General features: G+C 44.7%; 1 protein-coding gene across 10 annotated transcripts in view; it reads right to left on the bottom strand.

The window, feature by feature from the left end:
- Positions 1-21,265, bottom strand: part of LOC110510242 (FRY microtubule binding protein b) — a 173,151-nt gene that overhangs the window by 5,978 nt on the left and 145,908 nt on the right. For 7 of the 10 annotated variants that reach the window (XM_090226469.1, XM_090226470.1, XM_090226471.1 and 4 more), the window contains exons 49-61: positions 17,499-17,639; positions 16,767-16,952; positions 16,244-16,402; positions 15,860-15,934; positions 15,257-15,430; positions 13,671-13,865; positions 13,250-13,396; positions 12,831-13,117; positions 12,206-12,410; positions 11,789-11,938; positions 6,212-6,310; positions 3,239-3,322; positions 127-144 (exon numbers count right to left, since the gene is read on the bottom strand). In XM_090226469.1, coding sequence (XP_090082595.1) covers positions 127-144; positions 3,239-3,322; positions 6,212-6,310; positions 11,789-11,938; positions 12,206-12,410; positions 12,831-13,117; positions 13,250-13,396; positions 13,671-13,865; positions 15,257-15,430; positions 15,860-15,934; positions 16,244-16,402; positions 16,767-16,952; positions 17,499-17,639 — 1,920 coding nt within the window. The remainder of the gene's footprint in view (positions 1-126; positions 145-3,238; positions 3,323-6,211; positions 6,311-11,788; positions 11,939-12,205; positions 12,411-12,830; positions 13,118-13,249; positions 13,397-13,670; positions 13,866-15,256; positions 15,431-15,859; positions 15,935-16,243; positions 16,403-16,766; positions 16,953-17,498; positions 17,640-21,265) is intronic. The other 3 variants (XM_090226462.1, XM_090226466.1, XM_090226468.1) reach the window with 1 other exon arrangement.

Here is a 21,265-nt window from a genome sequence, read left to right as displayed (position 1 = left end):
GATCATAGAAGATCCTATTCAATCATAGTAGATCATAGTAGATCCTATTAAATCATAGTAGATCCTATTAAATCATAGTAGATCATAGTAGATAGGACTTAGTAAAGGACTTAGTAAAAGACTTACTGCCAGAGATTCCATTTGCTACACAGCGAGAGAGCATGTTACGAGGCGAAAGAGAGAGAGGGAGGCGAGAAACACACATCAATCAAACACATGCAGTAGAGTAGAGTATAGCACAGCATAGTATAGTTTAGTGCACTGTAGCATAGTGGGTAGTATAGCATGTAGTAGAGTATAGTATTGTGTATAATATAGTATAGTGTTGTGTATAGTATAGTATGTAGTATAGTATAGTGTGCAGTAGAGTATAGTGCATGGCATGGTGCATAGTATAGTGTATTATATAGTATAGTGCAGTGTATAGTGCAGTGTATAGTGCAGTGTATAGTGTTGTGTATAGTGCAGTGTATAGTGCAGTGTATAGTGCAGTGTATAGTGCAGTGTATAGTGCAGTGTATAGTGCAGTGTATAGTGCAGTGTATAGTGTAGTGTATAGTGCAGTGTATAGTGCAGTGTATAGTGTAGTGTATAGTGTAGTGTATAGTGTAGTGTATAGTGCATGGCATGGTGCATAGTATAGTGTATTATATAGTATAGTGCAGTGTATAGTGCAGTGTATAGTGCAGTGTATAGTGCAGTGTATAGTGCAGTGTATAGTGTAGAGTATAGTGCATGGCATGGTGCATAGTATAGTGTATTATATAGTATAGTGCAGTGTATAGTGCAGTGTATAGTGTAGTGTATAGTGTAGTGTATAGTGCAGTGTATAGTGCAGTGTATAGTGTAGTGTATAGTGCAGTGTATAGTGCAGTGTATAGTGCAGTGTATAGTGTAGTGTATAGTGCAGTGTATAGTGTAGTGTATAGTGCAGTGTATAGTGTAGTGTATAGTGTAGTGTATAGTGCAGTGTATAGTGCAGTGTATAGTGTAGTGTATAGTGTAGTGTATAGTGCAGTGTATAGTGCAGTGTATAGTGCAGTGTATAGTGTAGTGTATAGTGCAGTGTATAGTGTAGTGTATAGTGCAGTGTATAGTGCAGTGTATAGTGTAGTGTATAGTGCAGTGTATAGTGTAGTGTATAGTGTAGTGTATAGTGTAGTGTATAGTGCAGTGTATAGTGTAGTGTATAGTGCAGTGTATAGTGTAGTGTATAGTGTAGTGTATAGTGTAGTGTATAGTGCAGTGTATAGTGTAGTGTATAGTGCAGTGTATAGTGTAGTGTATAGTGTAGTGTATAGTGTAGTGTATAGTGCAGTGTATAGTGTAGTGTATAGTGCAGTGTATAGTGTAGTGTATAGTGTAGTGTATAGTGTAGTGTATAGTATAATTCAATCCCTTTTGTTTCAATATGAACCCTTTTCTTTTACAGGTTAATATGTTTCGGCCTGGTCCCAGATCTGTGTGCAGTAGAGTATAGTGATTAGTATAATATATAGTATACTGTATAGTATACAGTATAGCATCGTATGTACTATGGTGTATAGTATAGTGTGTAGTAGAGTATAGTGCATTGCAGTATAGTAGTGTATTGTGTATAGTATAGAGTGTAGTATAGTGCAGTGTGTGGTATAGTGCATAGTATATAGTATAGTGCATAGTATAGTATAGTGGAGCATAGTGTATATTGTATAGTATAGTGTATATTACATAGTATAGTGTATAGTATAGTGCATAGTATAGTATAGTGGAGCATAGTGTATATTGTATAGTATAGTGTATATTACATAGTATAGTGTATAGTATAGTGCATAGTATAGTATAGTGTATAGTATAGTGTATAGTGTATAGTATATAGCACATAGTATAGTAGGGCATAGTGTATAGTATAATGTATCGTGTATAGTATAGTATTGTGTAGTAGAGCATAGAGTATAGTGTAGTTTATAGCATAGTGTGTAGTAGATTGTAGTATAGTGTATAGCATAGTATAGTGTATGGTATAGGGTATAGTGTATGGTATAGTATTGTATGGTGTAGTAGATCATAGTATAGTGTATAGTGCAGTGTATAGTATATGGTATGGGGTATCGTATAGTATAGAGTACAGTACAGTGTATAGTGCATAGTATAGTGTATAGTATGGTGTATAGTGTACGGTATAGTATAGTGTATATTATACAGTATGTCATAGTGTATAGTATAGAGTATAGCATAGTGCATGGTATCGAGAATAGTATAGAGTATAGTGCACAGTATAGCACAGCGTGTAGTAGAGTATAGTATTGTGTATAGTATAGTACATAGTATAGTGGGTGGTATAGTGTGCAGTAGACTATATTATAGTGTATAATATAGTATGGTGTATAGTATAGTGTGTGGTATAGTGCAGTATAGTGCATTATAATGTATAGTATAAGTCTGTAATATACTATCATGTAGTGAAGTGCAGTGTATAGTCTAGTGTGTAGTACAGTATAGTGTATAGTATAGTGTGTAGTAGAGTATCGTACGGTGTATGGTGTAGTGTATAGTATAGTACAGTGTGTATAGTGGCGTGTATAGTATAGTGTGTAGTAGAGTATAGTATGGTGTAGTGTATAGTATAGTACAGTGTGTATAGTATAGTGTGTAGTAGAGTATAGTATGGTGTAGTGTATAATATAGTACAGTGTGTATAGTATAGTGTGTAGTAGAGTATAGTATATAGTGTGTAGTATAGTATAGTGTATAGTATAGTGTATAGTGTGCAGTGTATAGTATAGTATATAGTACATAGTATGGAGTATATTATAGTATGTAGTATACTGTATAGTGTATATTTTAGGGCGGCAGGGTAGCCTAGTGGTTAGAGCATTGGGCTAGTAACCGGTTGCAAATTCAAATCCCTGTGCTGACAAGGTACAAATCTGTCGTTCTGCCCCTGAACAGGCAGTTAACCCACTGTTTCCGTCATTGGAAATAAGAATTTGTTCTTAACTGACTTGCCTAAATAAAGGTAAAAATAAATAAATAGTGTGTGTTATAGTCTAGTTTATAGCAGATTATGTAGATTACGGTATGGAGTACAGTACAGTCTGTAGTACAACTGTAGCACTGTAGCGTCAGGGGATCTGACAACTTTTCTAAATGTCCCCCTACACAAGGACATTACACCTAGAGAGAGAGGAGTGTGTGATCAGTGTATTGTTTTAAACTACAGTGAGCGTGTTGTCAAGGGGATTTATTGATTCCTTACCTTCTCCTCTGAGTCTCCTGGCTGACAGGTAATCACGCCATCGCCAGGGCATCTGGGAAACGTGTCCTTACAGTTCCTCAGCCACTGGAAACGAAGAAGAGAAAGTGAAAAGGATGGGAAGAGAGAAAAAAAAAGAGAGAGGGGAGGAGTGTTACTTATCAGGGCTTGTTAGACTGGGCTAGCGGGTCAAAATCTCATCTAACAGACTGTAGCGTACATTCTAGGCTTTTCTGTCAAGTACAACTGTAGCACTGTAGCGTCAGGGGATCTGAAATGTTTTCTAAATGTACTGTAACGGGCCTCATTGCCAAAATCCTGAAGTATCCTTTTAAGTCACTACTACCCATAACGGTAATGACTTTGATCTGTAAAGCTCTTTTCTCAAACCCAAGGTGCTACAGTGTAGTGTTATCATAGGGTTATCTGTAGCACCTTGGGTTTGATAACACGACAGTGTCTCCTTATCATAGGGTTATCTGTAGCACCTTGGGTTTGATAACACGACAGTGTCTCCTTATCATAGGGTTATCTGTAGCACCTTGGGTTTGATAACACGACAGTGTCTCCTTATCATAGGGTTATCTGTAGCACCTTGGGTTTGATAACACTACAGTGTCTCCTTATCATAGGGTTATCTGTAGCACCTTGGGTTTGATAACACTACAGTGTCTCCTTATCATAGGGTTATCTGTAGCACCTTGGGTTTGATAACACTACAGTGTCTCCTTATCATAGGGTTATCTGTAGCACCTTGGGTTTGATAACACTACAGTGTCTCCTTATCATAGGGTTATCTGTAGCACCTTGGGTTTGATAACACTACAGTGTCTCCTTATCATAGAGTTATCTGTAGCACCTTGGGTTTGATAACACTACAGTGTCTCCTTATCATAGGGTTATCTGTAGCACCTTGGGTTTGAGAAAAGAGCTTTACAGATCAAAGTCATTACCGTTATGGGTAGTAGTGACTTAAAAGGATACTTCAGGATTTTGGCAATGAGGCCCGTTACAGTACATTTAGAAAACATTTCAGATCCCCTGACTTTTTCCACATTTTGTTACGTTACAGCCTTATTCTAAAATATATATTTTTTAAAATCCTCATCAATCTACACACAATACCCCATAATGACATCACAATACCCCATAATGACATCACAATACCCCATAATGACATCACAATACCCCATAATGACAAAGCAAAAACTGGTGTTAGGACATTTTTGCAATTGTATTCAAAATAAAAAACAGAAATACCTTATTCAGTATTCAGACCCTTTACTATGAGACTCGAAAATTGAGCTTAGATGTTTCTACCACTTGATTGGAGCCCACCTGTGGTAAATTCAACTGATTGGACATGATTTGGAAAGGAACACATCTGTCTATATTAGGTCCCTACAGTCGACAGTGCATGTCAGAGCAAAAAATCAAGTCATGACATTGAAGGAATTGTCCGTAGAGCTCTGAGACAGGATTGTGTCGAGGCACAGATCTGGGGATGGGTAACAAAAAATGTCTGCAGCATTGAAGGTCCCCAAAAACACAGTGGCCTCTATCACTATTAAATGGAAGAAGTTTGGAACAACCAAGACTCTTCCTAGAGCTGTCCGCCAAGGCCAAACTGAGCAATCAGGGGAGAAGGGAGGAGACCAAGAACCCAATGGTCACTCTGACAGAGCTCCAGAGTTCCTCTGTGGAGATGGGAGAACCTTCCAGAAAGACAACCATCTCTGCAGCACTCCACCAATCAGGCCTTTATGGTAGAGTGGACAGACGGAAGCCACTCCTCAGTAAAAGGCTTGGAGTTTGTCAAAAGGCACCTAAAGGACTATGTCCATGAGAAACAAGATTCTCTGGTCTGATGAAACCAAGATTGAACTCTTTGACCTGAATGCCAAGCGTCCTGTCTGGAGGAAACCTAGCACCATCCTTACGGTGAAGCATGGTGGTGGCAGCATCTTGCTGTGGGGATGTTTTTCAGCAGCAGGGACTGGGAGACTAGTCAGGATCGAGGGAAAGATGAACGGAGCAAAGTACAGAGAGAGATCCTTGATGAAAACCTGCTCCAGAGCGCTCAGGACCTCAGACTAGGGCGAATGTTCACCTTCCAACAGGACAACGACCCTAAGCACACAGCCACGACAATGCAGAAGTGGCTTCGGGACAAGTCTCTGAATGTCCTTGAGTGGCCCTCTCGAGATATCTGAAAATAGCTGTGCAGCGACGCTCCCCATCCAACCTGACAGAGCTTGAGAGGATCTGCAGAGAAGAATGGGAGAAGCTCTGCAAATACAGGTGTGCCAAGCTAGTAGCATCATACCCAAAAAGACTCGAGGCTGTAATTGCTGCACAAGGCACTTCAACAAAGTACTGAGTAAAGGGTCTGAATACTTATGTGAATGTGATAATTCCGTTTTATAATTGTTATAAATTTGCCAAAATATCTAATAACCTGTTGTTGCTTTGTCATTGTGGGGTATTGTGATGTCATTATGGGGTATTGTGATGTCATTATGGGGTACTGTGATGTCATTATGGGGTATTGTGATGTCATTATGGAGTATTGTGTGTAGATTGATGAGGGAAAAAAACAATTGAATACATTTTAGAATAAGGCTGTAACGTAACAAAATGTGGAAAAAGTCAAGGGGTCTGAATACTTTCCGAATGCACTGTATCTACTTCCCCAGAGTCAAATGAACTTGTGGAAACCATTTTTATGTCTCTGTGTGTAGTATGAAGGAAGTTACAGGTAGTTTCATGAGCCAATGCTAACTGAGCGTTAGCACAATGACTGGAAGTCTATGGGTATCTACTAGCATTAGCATAAAAATGGTCTCCACAAGTTCATCTGACTCTGGGGAATTAGATAAAGGTCATCATTGCCAGATCAATCAAAGTCAGTATCTTTATGGGTTGTAATGTCTAAACAGATCATATTCAGTATCGTTATGGGTGGTAGTGTCTTACTGAGACAGCGGCCTCTTCTCTGTTGTTGTAGGTGTCCAGATACTCCTGCAGCTCCAACACACTGAACTTCATCTTCTCTAGTAAACCATAGGAGATGATCTGGAGTGAGGGAACAGAAGAGGAGAAGAGGAGGGGAGTAGTGGAGAAGGATAGGAGAGGCAGGAGGAGAGGAGAGCAGAGGGGAGAAAAGGATAGGAGAGGTAGGAGGAGAGGAGAAGGATAGGAAAGAGGCGGGAGGAGAGGAGAGGCGAGAGATAGGAGAGGCAGGAGGAGAGGAGAGGAGAAAGAGTGGAGAGAAGGAGAGAAGGAGAGGAGAGGCGGGAGGAGAGGGATAGGAAAGGAGAGGAGAAGAGGATAGGAAAGTCGGGAGGAGAGGCGGGAGCAGAGGAGAAGGATAGGAGAGGAGGAGAGGATAGGAGAGGAGGGTAGAGGCGGGAGGAGAGGAGAACGAGAAAGAGAGGTGTAAGATGTAGGAGGAGAGGCGGGAGGGAAAGAGTTAAATATATAAGAAGTTGTTCATGTATCAACTAGAGTTCTCACCATACCAGAATTTAGACTTAAATACCAATACCAGGTTTAGTATCAGGATTCTCCATACCGTCACCATACTCAATACCAAAACAATACCATGGTAAAAGAGAAGACATTAACCAGTCAGAGAACGGCAGTTGATGCAGACAGATACAATTTTGAGTTCAATATCATTTGATAAAAAAAAAAATTACATCAACATTTTTTCAGACAGCCATGTATGCATTAACGAATAAATTATACAATCATACAACTAATTCGACTTTGTTTTGTTTTTAACAATCTAACTACATAACAACATAATGGTAATCATTTTACAGATAGAGGCGTTGTCGTGCCCTCTTCACGACCGTGTTGGTGTGTGTGGGCCAGGAAAATTCCGTAGTGATGTGGACACTGAGGAACTTGGAGCTCCCGACCCCTCTCCACTACAGCCCCTTCGACGTGGTTGGGGTCGTGCCCTAACCCTTAAAGAGTTATAGTCTGTATGGACTTTGTTTTGCGAACAAGAAAAACGGTGTCAACATTTCTACATGCCGTGTAGCATTACTCAAATGTGGGGCTCTAACATGATGCAGCCCAGACTCCCAGCCCAGACTCCCAGCCCAGACTCCCAGCCCAGACTCCCAGCCCAGACTCCCAGCCCAGACTCCCAGCCCAGACTCCCAGCCCAGACTCCCAGTCCTGACTCCCACTCCAGACTCCAGACTCCCAGCCCAGACTCCCAGCCCAGACTCCCAGCCCAGACTCCCAGCCCAGACTCCCAGTCCAGACTCCCAGCCCAGACTCCGAATCCAGACTCCCAGCCCAGACTCCAGTGCAGACTGCCAGCCCAGACTCCCAGTCCAGACTCCCAGTCCAGACTCCCAATCCAGACTTCCAGTCCAGACTAGCAGTGAGTAAGTGGAGCTAACATAATGCAGACCAGACTCCCTGTGGGTAAGTGGAGCTAACATGATGCAGTGCAGACTATCACACCAATATCTCTACCTGTACATGACCATCTGATCATTTATCACTCCAGTGTTAATCTGCTAAATTGTAATTATTCGCCTACCTCCTCATGCCTTTTGCACACATTGTATATAGACTCCCCCTTTGTTTTCTACTGTGTTATTGACTTGTTAATTGTTTACTCCATGTGTAACTCTGTGTTGTCTGCTCACACTGCTATGCTTTATCTTGGCCAGGTCGCAGTTGTAAATGAGAACTTGTTCTCAACTAGCCTACCTGGTTAAATAAAGGTGTTCTCAACTAGCCTACCTGGTTAAATAAAGGTGTTCTCAACTAGCCTACCTGGTTAAATAAAGGTGTTCTCAACTAGCCTACCTGGTTAAATAAAGGTGTTCTCAACTAGCCTACCTGGTTAAATAAAGGTGAAATAAAAATAAATAAATCAGCGGGTAAGAGGAGCTAACATGATGCAGTGCAGACTATCAGCGGGTAAGAGGAGCTAACTGCAGTGCAGACTATCAGCGGGTAAGAGGAGCTAACTGCAGTGCAGACTATCAGCGGGTAAGAGGAGCTAACTGCAGTGCAGACTATCAGCGGGTAAGAGGAGCTAACTGCAGTGCAGACTATCAGCGGGTAAGAGGAGCTAACGGCAGTGCAGACTATCAGCGGGTAAGAGGAGCTAACTGCAGTGCAGACTATCAGCGGGTAAGAGGAGCTAACTGCAGTGCAGACTATCAGCGGGTAAGTGGAGCTAACTGCAGTGCAGACTATCAGCGGGTAAGAGGAGCTAACATGATGCAGTGCAGACTATCAGCGGGTAAGAGGAGCTAACTGCAGTGCAGACTTTCAGCGGGTAAGAGGAGCTAACTGCAGTGCAGACTATCAGCGGGTAAGTGGAGCTAACATGATGCAGTGCAGACTATCAGCGGGTAAGAGGAGCTAACTGCAGTGCAGACTATCAGCGGGTAAGTGGAGCTAACTGCAGTGCAGACTATCAGCGGGTAAGAGGAGCTAACTGCAGTGCAGACTATCAGCGGGTAAGTGGAGCTAGCATGATGCAGTGCAGACTATCAGCGGGTAAGTGGAGCTAACTGCAGTGCAGACTATCAGCGGGTAAGAGGAGCTAACTGCAGTGCAGACTATCAGCGGGTAAGTGGAGCTAGCATGATGCAGTGCAGACTATCAGCGGGTAAGAGGAGCTAACTGCAGTGCAGACTATCAGCGGGTAAGAGGAGCTAACATGATGCAGTGCAGACTATCAGCGGGTAAGAGGAGCTAACTGCAGTGCAGACTATCAGCGGGTAAGAGGAGCTAACTGCAGTGCAGACTATCAGCGGGTAAGAGGAGCTAACTGCAGTGCAGACTATCAGCGGGTAAGTGGAGCTAACATGATGCAGTGCAGACTATCAGCGGGTAAGAGGAGCTAACTGCAGTGCAGACTATCAGCGGGTAAGAGGAGCTAACTGCAGTGCAGACTATCAGCGGGTAAGATGAGCTAACTGCAGTGCAGACTATCAGCGGGTAAGAGGAGCTAACTGCAGTGCAGACTATCAGCGGGTAAGTGGAGCTAGCATGATGCAGTGCAGACTATCAGCGGGTAAGAGGAGCTAACTGCAGTGCAGACTATCAGCGGGTAAGAGGAGCTAACATGATGCAGTGCAGACTATCAGCGGGTAAGAGGAGCTAACTGCAGTGCAGACTATCAGCGGGTAAGAGGAGCTAACTGCAGTGCAGACTATCAGCGGGTAAGAGGAGCTAACTGCAGTGCAGACTATCAGCGGGTAAGAGGAGCTAACATGATGCAGTGCAGACTATCAGCGGGTAAGAGGAGCTAACTGCAGTGCAGACTATCAGCGGGTAAGAGGAGCTAACTGCAGTGCAGACTATCAGCGGGTAAGAGGAGCTAACTGCAGTGCAGACTATCAGCTGCTAAGTGGAGCTAGCATGATGCAGTGCAGACTATCAGCGGGTAAGAGGAGCTAACTGCAGTGCAGACTATCAGCGGGTAAGTGGAGCTAGCATGATGCAGTGCAGACTATCAGCGGGTAAGAGGAGCTAACTGCAGTGCAGACTATCAGCGGGTAAGAGGAGCTAACATGATGCAGTGCAGACTATCAGCGGGTAAGAGGAGCTAACTGCAGTGCAGACTATCAGCGGGTAAGAGGAGCTAACTGCAGTGCAGACTATCAGCGGGTAAGAGGAGCTAACTGCAGTGCAGACTATCAGCGGGTAAGTGGAGCTAACATGATGCAGTGCAGACTATCAGCGGGTAAGAGGAGCTAACTGCAGTGCAGACTATCAGCGGGTAAGAGGAGCTAACTGCAGTGCAGACTATCAGCGGGTAAGATGAGCTAACTGCAGTGCAGACTATCAGCGGGTAAGAGGAGCTAACTGCAGTGCAGACTATCAGCGGGTAAGTGGAGCTAGCATGATGCAGTGCAGACTATCAGCGGGTAAGAGGAGCTAACTGCAGTGCAGACTATCAGCGGGTAAGAGGAGCTAACATGATGCAGTGCAGACTATCAGCGGGTAAGAGGAGCTAACTGCAGTGCAGACTATCAGCGGGTAAGAGGAGCTAACTGCAGTGCAGACTATCAGCGGGTAAGAGGAGCTAACTGCAGTGCAGACTATCAGCGGGTAAGAGGAGCTAACATGATGCAGTGCAGACTATCAGCGGGTAAGAGGAGCTAACTGCAGTGCAGACTATCAGCGGGTAAGAGGAGCTAACTGCAGTGCAGACTATCAGCGGGTAAGAGGAGCTAACTGCAGTGCAGACTATCAGCTGCTAAGTGGAGCTAGCATGATGCAGTGCAGACTATCAGCGGGTAAGAGGAGCTAACTGCAGTGCAGACTATCAGCGGGTAAGAGGAGCTAACATGATGCAGTGCAGACTATCAGCGGGTAAGAGGAGCTAACTGCAGTGCAGACTATCAGCGGGTAAGAGGAGCTAACTGCAGTGCAGACTATCAGCGGGTAAGAGGAGCTAACTGCAGTGCAGACTATCAGCGGGTAAGAGGAGCTAACTGCAGTGCAGACTATCAGCTGCTAAGTGGAGCTAACATGATGCAGTGCAGACTATCAGCGGGTAAGAGGAGCTAACATGATGCAGCCCAGACTCCCAATCCAGACTCCCAGCCCAGACTCCCAATCCAGACTCCCAGCCCAGACTCCCAGCCCAGACTCCCAATCCAGACTCCCAGCCCAGACTCCCAGCCCAGACTCCCAGCACAGACTCCCAGCGCAGACTCCCAGCGCAGACTCCCATCCAGATTTCCAGTCCAGACTAGCAGTGGGTAAGTGGAGCTAACATGATGCAGCCCAGACTCCCAGCCCAGACTCCCAATCCAGACTCCCAATCGAGACTCCCAGTGCAGACTCCCAGCCAGACTTCCAGTCCAGACTAGCAGTGGGTAAGTGGAGCTAACATGATGCAGCCCAGAATCCCAGACTCCCAGCCAGACTTCCAGTGGGTAAGTGGAGCTAACATGATGTAGCCCAGACTCCCAGCCAGACTTCCAGTGGGTAAGTGGAGCTAACATGATGCAGCCCAGACTCCCAGCCAGACTCCCAGTGGGTAAGTGGAGCTAACATGATGTAGCCCAGACTCCCAGCCAGACTTCCAGTGGGTAAGTGGAGCTAACATGATGCAGCCCAGACTCCCAGCCAGACTCCCAGTGGGTAAGTGGAGCTAACATGATGTAGCCCAGACTCCCAGCCAGACTTCCAGTGGGTAAGTGGAGCTAACATGATGCAGCCCAGACTCCCAGCCAGACTCCCTGCCAGACTCCCAGTGGGTAAGTGGAGCAGACAGGGTGTGTGCTATAATGGGGGTAGGCAGGCTGTGCTGATAAAGGCTTGATCCATGAGACATTTGACAGAAGAACTGAAAGTAACAAATTATAGTACGAGAAAGTACAGACGTTTTGGTATACCTTGCAACACTAGTACCAACTCAAACCTAAAAGTTTGACATTACTTACTGATTACAATCAATGGAAATTATTGTTTGATATTTCTATGAAAACACCAAATAAATTGCTATATTTTCAGTCATACAAATGCTATGGTTTGAGTCGAGTCAGCCCTACTCACCGTATCAGCGTCTACGTAGAGCGTGGGGCAGTCGGAACACGTTGTCAACATGTCAGATGACCTCACGAACTTTGACCCGATGCCCCTCAGGCCGTCTCCTAGGTAACCAGCGGCGTCACTGGTCAGGGAACAGAACTTAGTCTGGATGTTCTGAGAAGAGAGAGAGAGAGAGAAAGAGAGAGAAAGAAAGAGGAGGAGACATTTAATGTTATATAAAACAGTTACAATGACATCACCCCCAATGACTGTTACACCAATGACTGTTACCCCAATGACTGTTACACCAATGACTGTTACACTGTTACAATGACTGTTACACCAATGCCATCACCCCCAATGACTGCATAGAACTTTCCAGAGTTTGATCAGTTGATTTATTGATTGACTGACTGACTGATCAATCGACTGATTGATTACCTGGAAGAGCGATGAGAAGACGTGGAAAGTATAGACGGCACAGGATCCGTCTGAGTCGGTTACCAGCTGGTTGATATGGCAACGCCATGCCTCCTCAGCGTCGTCACAAACAGTGGGTTGGAACGCAGCCAAGATGGCGGAGAAGAACGGTGAGGGGGGAGGAGGAAAACCAAGGTCCTCTAGGTCATCCACGTCATCACGGAGACTGTCAACACAGTAATGGGAGAGACAAGAATTGGACAGGCACACAGTAAGTTAGACATTGATTTAGGAGTGATATCCCCACTACTCATTGATATAGGAGTGATACAACAACAACTCATTGATATAGGAGTGATAGCTGTCTGCCCAGGTACTGGAACACACACACACATAGCAACCAGAAACCTATATCAATGAGGAGTGGTTGTATCACTCCTCATTGATATAGGAGTGATACAACCACTACTCATTGATATAGGAGTGATACAACCATTACTCATTGATATAGGAGTGATACAACCACTACTCATTGATATAGGAGTGATATAACCACTACTCATTGATATAGGACCTGGGCAGACAGCTAGCAGGGCTCTATAGGTTTCTGGTCCTGGTTGCTATGTGTGTGTGTGTGTTCCAGTACCTGGGCAGACAGCTAGGGTCTAGAAACCCCAGCGGGGGTCTACAGAGCTCCATGCTGTGTCCATGGTGACCGTGGTGTTCCAGGTCCAGAGTGAAGCTCTCCCCCTCCCAACAGTCAGATCCCAGGGCCTGGGGAAGGTCATTCACACTGAGAGACAGGTCAGATCCCAGGCCCTGGGGAAGGTCATTCACACTGAGAGACAGGTCATCGTCCTGGCCCTGGGGAAGGTCGTTTACACTGAGAGACAGGTCATCGTCCTGCCCCTGGGTGTCTTCATCATCACCACCCTGGAGGAGGAGGAGGGGGGGGGGTGGGAGAGAGGTCCAAGGCCTTTGTCTAATTGTGTTTTTGAAGTGTGTGTGTGTGTGTGTGTGTGTGTGTGTGTGTGTGTGTGTGTGTGTGTATGTGTGTATACTAACCCGTAGTCCTCCCTGCTCGTCGTGTGGAGGTCCCTGGCTGGTACCTGGTGTGGTGGCGTTGAGGGATTGTGGGTCGGCTGATGTGGTGTCGCACGACGTAGAGAGAGAGTCCGTGTGGTTGGTCTCCTCTGACGGAGAGAGATTAGTCTGCAGGGTAAGGCAACATAAGACATCTCATTTTCTGAAACGAACAATGAATCCTAAATATACAGGACACCTCAAACCCTGTCCCGAGGACTCAATGTTTCCAAATCCTGGGGTCAGTTTTAAGAATATGGCCGTACTTGGCCGTTTTAGTGATATTCATGTTGTGTTCTGTTGAGGTTGTGCTATGTTCATCTCATGGTCAGTACTAACCAGTTGCGAGTGTAGTTGTGGTGTGTTGAGGTCGTGCTATGTTCATCTCATGGTCAGTACTAACCAGTTGTGAGTGAGACAGACTCTGACTGGTAGAGGACTCTTCTTCCTCTGATGATTGGTCAGAGTCCTGTGGGTCTTCTTGTCCCAGACTGGGGGTGCTGCCTGAGTGTTGACTCTCCTCTAACAGGTCACCAAGCTCTGTGCTGTCCAGAGAACGCCTCCGTACACCCCAGTTAAAGTTATCCACGCTCTCGCCCTGAAAACACACACACACACACACACACACACACACACACACACACACACACACACACACACACACACACGCACACACACACACAACTTAAGCAGTGCTCCTCTGCAAAACTCATATCTGGCATGCATTTGTTCAAAACGGCACACAAATATCATTTGACTTAAAAGGATAAATCACAGAAGTTACAGAGTTACTTTGGTGAAAAAAAAAACCAACAAAAAAAACATGTCAATGTAATTTTGAAATTCTGGGTGAACTATGACTTTACCTATTCATGGACTGCATGTTTCCTCACGACGTTGTTTTGAACTGATACCCGACTGAGCATTCTAACGCATCGACAATGAGCACTGATGAAGATTTCATCTAAAGTGTGTTTTTACAGTGGCTTGGAAACACGATGACATTTCAATAGGAGGCAAATACTTAAGTAAGAAAATCTTTCCTCATTATTTCGATGTCACCAGATTGACTTTCTTAACGTTAACTAGCTCGCTAAGATTGAGGGGAGCCCACCGTAATTTTTAGCTAGCTGGCGTTAGCTTTGCTAGCTATTTTTTTTGACAAACTTTGCTAGCTATTGACAACATTGCCATCTGTCTTAAGTAAATTTGACGACAATGATAATGCTTGGCAAAGTTGTTTCCTTCTAAATATTTGACTACTTTAGCAATTACATTGTATTTCCAGGCACTATAGTGTAATTTAAACGAAGCATTTATTTGGCCTCTGTCCACAATGACTAGGCTTATCACCACTTTAGGGCACCACGATGACGCCGCCGATAGAGGACGGCTTGAGAAAGTTCATAACAATGGCACGACGCGACCGCGTTACGAAGGTGCAACCTATGAATATCAGCGTCTGTAAGTTACCATAACAACACTACAGCACTGTTATGAGCTCATGCACAGAACGGCTGACTGGATCACCCTAGCAACAGGCATTTAAGTGTGACATCATTAGTGCTGCCTACTGCACACGCTCAGAGCGCCACATTCACAGCGTGAGACAGAGCTTACCTGGAGCTCCTAATGCAGCAGAGGGGAGAGAGAGAAATACAGAGTTACAGAGAGAGAGAGAGAGATGGGGGAAGAGAGAGAGAAGAAGAAAACATTACAGAAACAGCGTGTTAGGGACAGAGAGAGCTAGAGAGAAGACAGGCATACACAAAAGAGAAAGGAAGAGAGAAAGGGAGAATACTGTATATACATTTGTAAAAGCAAATATGTACATGAGTGACGTCAGTGTGGGAGTGGCCTGGTGCTGTCTTTGGTAACAGTCTAAGTGGGTGTGGCCTGTCTCCTTAGTAACAGTATGGGAGGATGTGGCCTGTGTCCATGGTTACCCTTAGCGTGGGTGTGTCTCTGTCTCCATGGTAACTGTCTCACCTCTCCGTCCTCCAGCTCTACATCCAGGAAGTCAAAGTCTCGGAACACTCTGAACTGCTGCTCCGACGCCGTGTCATCCAGCGTGTCTTCTCTGGTTCCTCCCTCCTCCGAAGACACGCCGCTCCCCTGAACCTCCATCATCATGTCCAGGTCCCCACAGGACGAGAATATCACCTGTAGGGACAGGTAACCATGACGACAGGTTTATAACAGTGTCATAACAGTCTGCACCTCCATCAGCTCCAGACCACCTGTAGGGACAGGTAACCATAACGACAGGTTTATAACAGTGTCATAACAGTCTGTAGGGACAGGTAACCATGACGACAGGTTTATAACAGTGTCGTAACAGTCTGTAGGGACAGGTAACCATAACGACAGGTTTATAACAGTGTCATAACAGTCTGTAGGGACAGGTAACCATAACGACAGGTTTATAACAGTGTCATAACAGTCTGTAGGGACAGGTAACCATAACGACAGGTTTATAACAGTGTCATAACAGTCTGCACCTCCATCAGCTCCAGACCACCTGTAGGGACAGGTAACCATGACGACAGGTTTATAACAGTGTAAGGAAGAGGCGACAGTGTGTTGACTCACCGAGGGGTTTTTGGTGAGGCCAACCTCTTGTCCACACAGAGACAGAACGTTCACCAGCTTCTCTCTAGTTCTCTTCTGCAGGAGGGAGAGGAGGAGGAAGTGTTATTGAACATATGAACTGTAGCTTTAACGTTTCTCTATTATGGATCATCTTCTCCAACTAAACCCTCTAGCATAGTTACAGTACCACAATGAAACAACCTTCAACAAACCACTTCACAACCAAACAACTGAACACATCTCTCTTGCAACAACAAAAAATCTCAATGAGACAAACCAACAACAACAACAAAAAACTATGTCTCTCTTTGACCAAATACCGTGGTTAAACTAACAGAAGGAAACAACCGTGTTACCTAACTAACTGACTGACTGGTATATTACCTGTGAGGACTGAGGTCTTCTCCAGCTGACAGGCACTAGGACGGTGTTGGAGTTAGAACCAGAGGAGGTGGAGGAGGTGCTACGGGTCACAGCCCTGGCCTTCCCCTCTCTACCCCCTGACCCCTGCAGCTCATCAAACCTCCGCCCGATCACTGGAGTCTAGGAGAGAGAGAGAGAGTGAGAGAGTGAGAGTGGGAGAGAGAGAGAGAGAGGGAGATAGAGTGGGAGAGAGAGAGAGACAGAAAGAACGAGAAAGAGAGAGAGAGAGAGAGAGAGAGACAGAGAGAGAAAGAGAGGGAATCAAATAAACAGATAAACAAACAGCTATTAATACTATAATATTTTAACACTAACCATCCAATCTTTACTTAGTAACATATCTCTATAAACATGAATACTATTAGAGAGAGAGAGAGAGAGAGAGAGAGAGAGATAGAGAACAAGGAGAGAGAGAGAGAGAGAGATATGTCAGTAGTTCAAGGTAAGACAGACTATGCGTGTCTGTGTTCGATGGCTCTCCCACCTCTGATATGTCAAAGGTGAAGTCCAGTGTCTTGCCGGGCAGGGCCTTGGCTGATCCGTCCCAGATCCTACTGACCTCCAGGTTAGAGAGGTCACCGTGGGCGTGGCTATAAGCTGGGTGGACCAGACTGGCTGACCGAGACACCACCAGCTTCAGAATGTTTAGCGCATCCTTCCAGTGGACCGTCTGATGGGACAGAGAGAGAGAGGGTTACACACACACACACACACGCACGCAGCCAAATTTAGGATATTGCAGTATATGGGGTAGATATTATGGGGTATTGGGGCAGAAATATGCAGTATTGGGGCAGGTATTGCAGTACTGGGGCAGGTATTGCAGTATTAGGGCAGGCATTACAGTATTGGAGTAGATATTGCAGTATATGGGGCAGATATTGCAGTATTGGGGCAGGTATTGCAGTATTGGGGCAGGTATTGCAGTATATGGGGTAGATATTACAGTATTGGGGTAGATATTGCAGTATTGGGGCAGGTATTGCAGTATTGGGGTAGATATTGCAGTATTGGGGCAGGTATTGCAGTATATGGGGTAGATATTACAGTATTGGGGCAGATATACGCAGTATATGGGGTAGATATTGCAGTATTGGGGCAGGTATTGCAGTATTGGGGCAGGTATTGCAGTATATGGGGTATATATTGCAGTATTGGGGAGGGTATTGCGGTATTGGGGCAGGTATTGAGGTCGCTAGGTAGGTAGAGGACTGACCTGTACAAACTTCTCGATGGTCTTCAGGACGTCAGCGTTGAACTGTCTGACCTGGACAACCGTCATGTCCATGTGGCTCAACAGACAGTAGATGATCTGGAGCAATGACTGTTGCATGCTGGGTAGGCCCTTGTCCAGGAGCTACAGCAGAGAGAGTGGGGGAGGGAGAGGGGGAGAGAGTTGTAGACCAGATGATAAGTTGTAGACCATACTATTTACCAAGAGAGTTTTCATCTATAGTTTTCATTGCTGTCAACTTACCACCAAAAAAACTATGCTGGCACTAAGACTGTACTCAACGAGCTGAATAGGGCCATAAGTAAAGCTCATCCTAGTGATGTTAATGCAGGAAAACTGAAATCTGTCTTACCTCATTTCTACCAGCTTGTCACCTGTGCAACTAGAGGCGAAAAAAACTCTAGATCACCTCTACTCCAGACTCAGAGATGCATACAAAGCTCTCCCTCGCTCTCCATTTGGCATATGTGACACAACTATCCTCCTGATTGGAATATGTTCCGGGATTCATCCGATGGTATTGAGGAGTTTACCACCTCAGTCACCGGCTTCATTAATAAGTGCATTGACGACGTCGTCTCCACAGTGACAGTGCGTACATATCCCAACCAGAAGTCAACCAGTTTCCACTTTCAAGGAGAAGAACACTAATCCGGATGCTTCTAAGAAATCCCACTACGCCGTCAGAAGAAACATAAAATAGGCAACGCATCAATACAGGACTAAGATCAAATCCTACTACACCGGCTCTGACGCTCGTCGCTACACCAGTGTAAATCCTACTACACCGGCTCTGACGCTCGCCGCTCCACCGGTGTAAATCCTGCTACACCGGCAAACTATCACGGATTACAAACTAACACCCAACCGTGAGCTGCTCAGTGACACAAGCCTAACAGACTAGCTAAATGCCTTCTATGCTATGGGGCAAGCAACACTGAGCCATGAATGATAGCTCTAGTTGTTCCGGACGACTGTGTGATCACACTCTCTGTAATTGATGTGAGTAAGACCTTTAACCCCCTAGAGTCGATGTCCGTGACCCTGCTGAAATCTAATTAGCATAATAAAAAATCCCCATCAAAATGTGTCAGTCTTTTTTTTGCATGGTCTGCGTCTTCCGCATCTGCGGTGAAAGGTGGCAGAGCTAGAGCGGTGTTTGTCAGACCATGAGACATCCCGAAAATCAGTCTTCTCTCGAAAACGTCTGAACGGTTTGGCCTACAAAACTATTTGATCCATCTATGGAAAGATGAGACTCTCACAAACACAATGGTGTTCTCCGTTTTAAGACCCCCCCCACAAGTGTCACGAGACTCGTCTGGGGACAGCCGATCTGCCAACTTCTGTCTGTAGCATCAGAACAGTTTGGGCTACACACTAATATGACCCTTCTATGGAAAGGTGAGTCTCTCACGAACACATGCATGTCGGTTGTTGCTCTGGGATGCCCACAAGCCTCACAAAACTAGTCTGAAGGTAGCCAGTAGTTAACCAAATGAATTGAAGTATACATGGAGATTGTTTAGTGCTTAAAATAAGAGGTTAAATACAAAACAGTTTCCTGATCTTTCTAATATTATCTCTCAGATATATGACAGACACTTCAGAACAAACGTACTTTATATTTTTTTTAGGGGGGTACTATTCGTTTATTTATCAAGCTGTTGTTCAGTGCGTTTCTATGGGTTAATAGCATTAAGGCCAAATTCAATGTTTCATCAAATTAGTAATATTATTTTATACCTTAAGGGGTCCAAAAATTCTTAATCAAATAGCTAAATGATCCTTGGTATCGTAAAACAATTCCATATGTTAGCTTAGTATAAATAGTTAGTTCAATAGTTAGCCAAATAGCTACTTAGACTATCTGCATTGACAATTTTTGCAATAACTTTTTTTTTTACTCATCACATACGCTGCTGTTACTGTTTATCATCTGTAACGTTATTCCTAGTTACATGCACTACATTACCAAAAGTATGTTAATTGTTCAGCAGTCTTATGGCTTGGGGGTAGAAGCTATTGATGAGCCTTTTGGTCCTAGACTTGGTGCTCCGGTCTCTGACAATTTTATCGGATTTCCTCTGACACCGCCTATTATATTGGTCCTGGGTGGCAGGAAGCTTGGCCCCAATGTACTGGGCCATTCGCACTAACCTCTGTAGCGCTGTTACGGTCAGATGCCGAGCAGTTGCCTCTGGAAGACGTTGCTTCCAGAGGTAGTTTGGAACTCGGTAGTGAGTGTTGCAACCGAGGACAGACAATTTTTATGTGCTACGCACTTCAGCACTCAGCGGCCCCGTTCTGTGAGCTTGCGTGTCCTACCACTTCGCGGCTGAGCCGTTGTTGCTCCTAGAAGTTTCCACTTCACAATAACAGCACTTACAGTTGACCGGGGCAGCTCTAGCAGGGCAGAAATTAGACAAACTGACTTGTTGAAAATGTGGCATCCTATAACGTTGCCACGTTGAAAGTCACTGAGCTCTTCAGTACGGGCCATTCTACTGCCAATGTTTGTCAATGGAGATTGCATGGCTGTGTGCTTGGAGTGTTTACATACATATTTACATCGAACGCCTGCCTATGGATTCAGTACGGGTACCCGTGTATATAGCCAAGTTATTACCTGGTACTTCCTGCATATAGTTATCATTGACTCAGTACTAGTACCCGTGTATACAGCCAAGTTATTACCTGGTACTTCCTGTATATAACCTAGTTATCAGTGACTCAGTACTGGTACCCCGTGTATATAGCCAAGTTATTACCTGGTACTTCCTGTATATAACCTAGTTATCATTGACTCAGTACTGGTACCCCGTGTAGAGAGCCAAGTTATTACCTGGTACTTCCTGTATATAGTTATCATTGACTCAGTACTGGTACCCCGTGTATATAGCCAAGTTATTACCTGGTACTTCCTGTATATAGTTATCATTGACTCAGTACTGGTACCCGTGTATATAGCCAAGTTATTACCTGGTACTTCCTGTATATAGTTATCATTGACTCAGTACTGGTACCCCGTGTATATAGCCAAGTTATTACCTGGTACTTCCTGTATATAGTTATCATTGACTCAGTACTGGTACCCCGTGTATATAGCCAAGTTATTACCTGGTACTTCCTGTATATAGTTATCATTGACTCAGTACTGGTACCCGTGTATATAGCCAAGTTATTGTTACTCATTGTGTATTTATTGTTACATGTTATTACTTTTCTATTATTTTTGTATTTAATTTTATTTTCTTTCTCTCTGCATTGTTGGGAAAGGCCCTGAGTAAGCATTTCCCTGTTAGTCTACACCTGTTGTTTATGAAGCACGTGACAAATACAATTAGATTTTGATTTGATATGGGTCATATATTCCGTTTTTAAAAAAGTAGATTATTTGTAGGATCTCAGACTGATAAAGGTATTTGTAACACTGGGTGGAAATGTGCATATTGGTGAATTTAAAGCCCTTTCCATGTACTCACATAGGTGGCCATGTTGAGTGTGATGCTCACCTCAGCCATGTAGGTGGCCATGTTGAGTGTGATGCTCACCTCAGGTATGTAGGTGGCCATGTTGAGTGTGAGGCTCACCTCAGGTATGTAGGTGACCATGTTGAGTGTGATGCTCACCTCAGCCATGTAGGTGGCCCTGTTGAGTGTGATGCTCACCTCAGCCATGTAGGTGGCCATGTTGAGTGTGATGCTCACCTCAGCCATGTAGGTGACCATGTTGAGTGTGATGCTCAC

The sequence above is a fragment of the Oncorhynchus mykiss genome, chromosome 29 (genome assembly GCF_057628025.1).
Source record: "Oncorhynchus mykiss isolate SJ-2025 chromosome 29, ASM5762802v1, whole genome shotgun sequence".
NCBI classification, from domain to species: domain Eukaryota; kingdom Metazoa; phylum Chordata; class Actinopteri; order Salmoniformes; family Salmonidae; genus Oncorhynchus; species Oncorhynchus mykiss.
The sequence above is the reverse complement of the archived record's forward strand: the minus strand, read 5'-3'. Positions and strand labels throughout refer to the sequence as shown.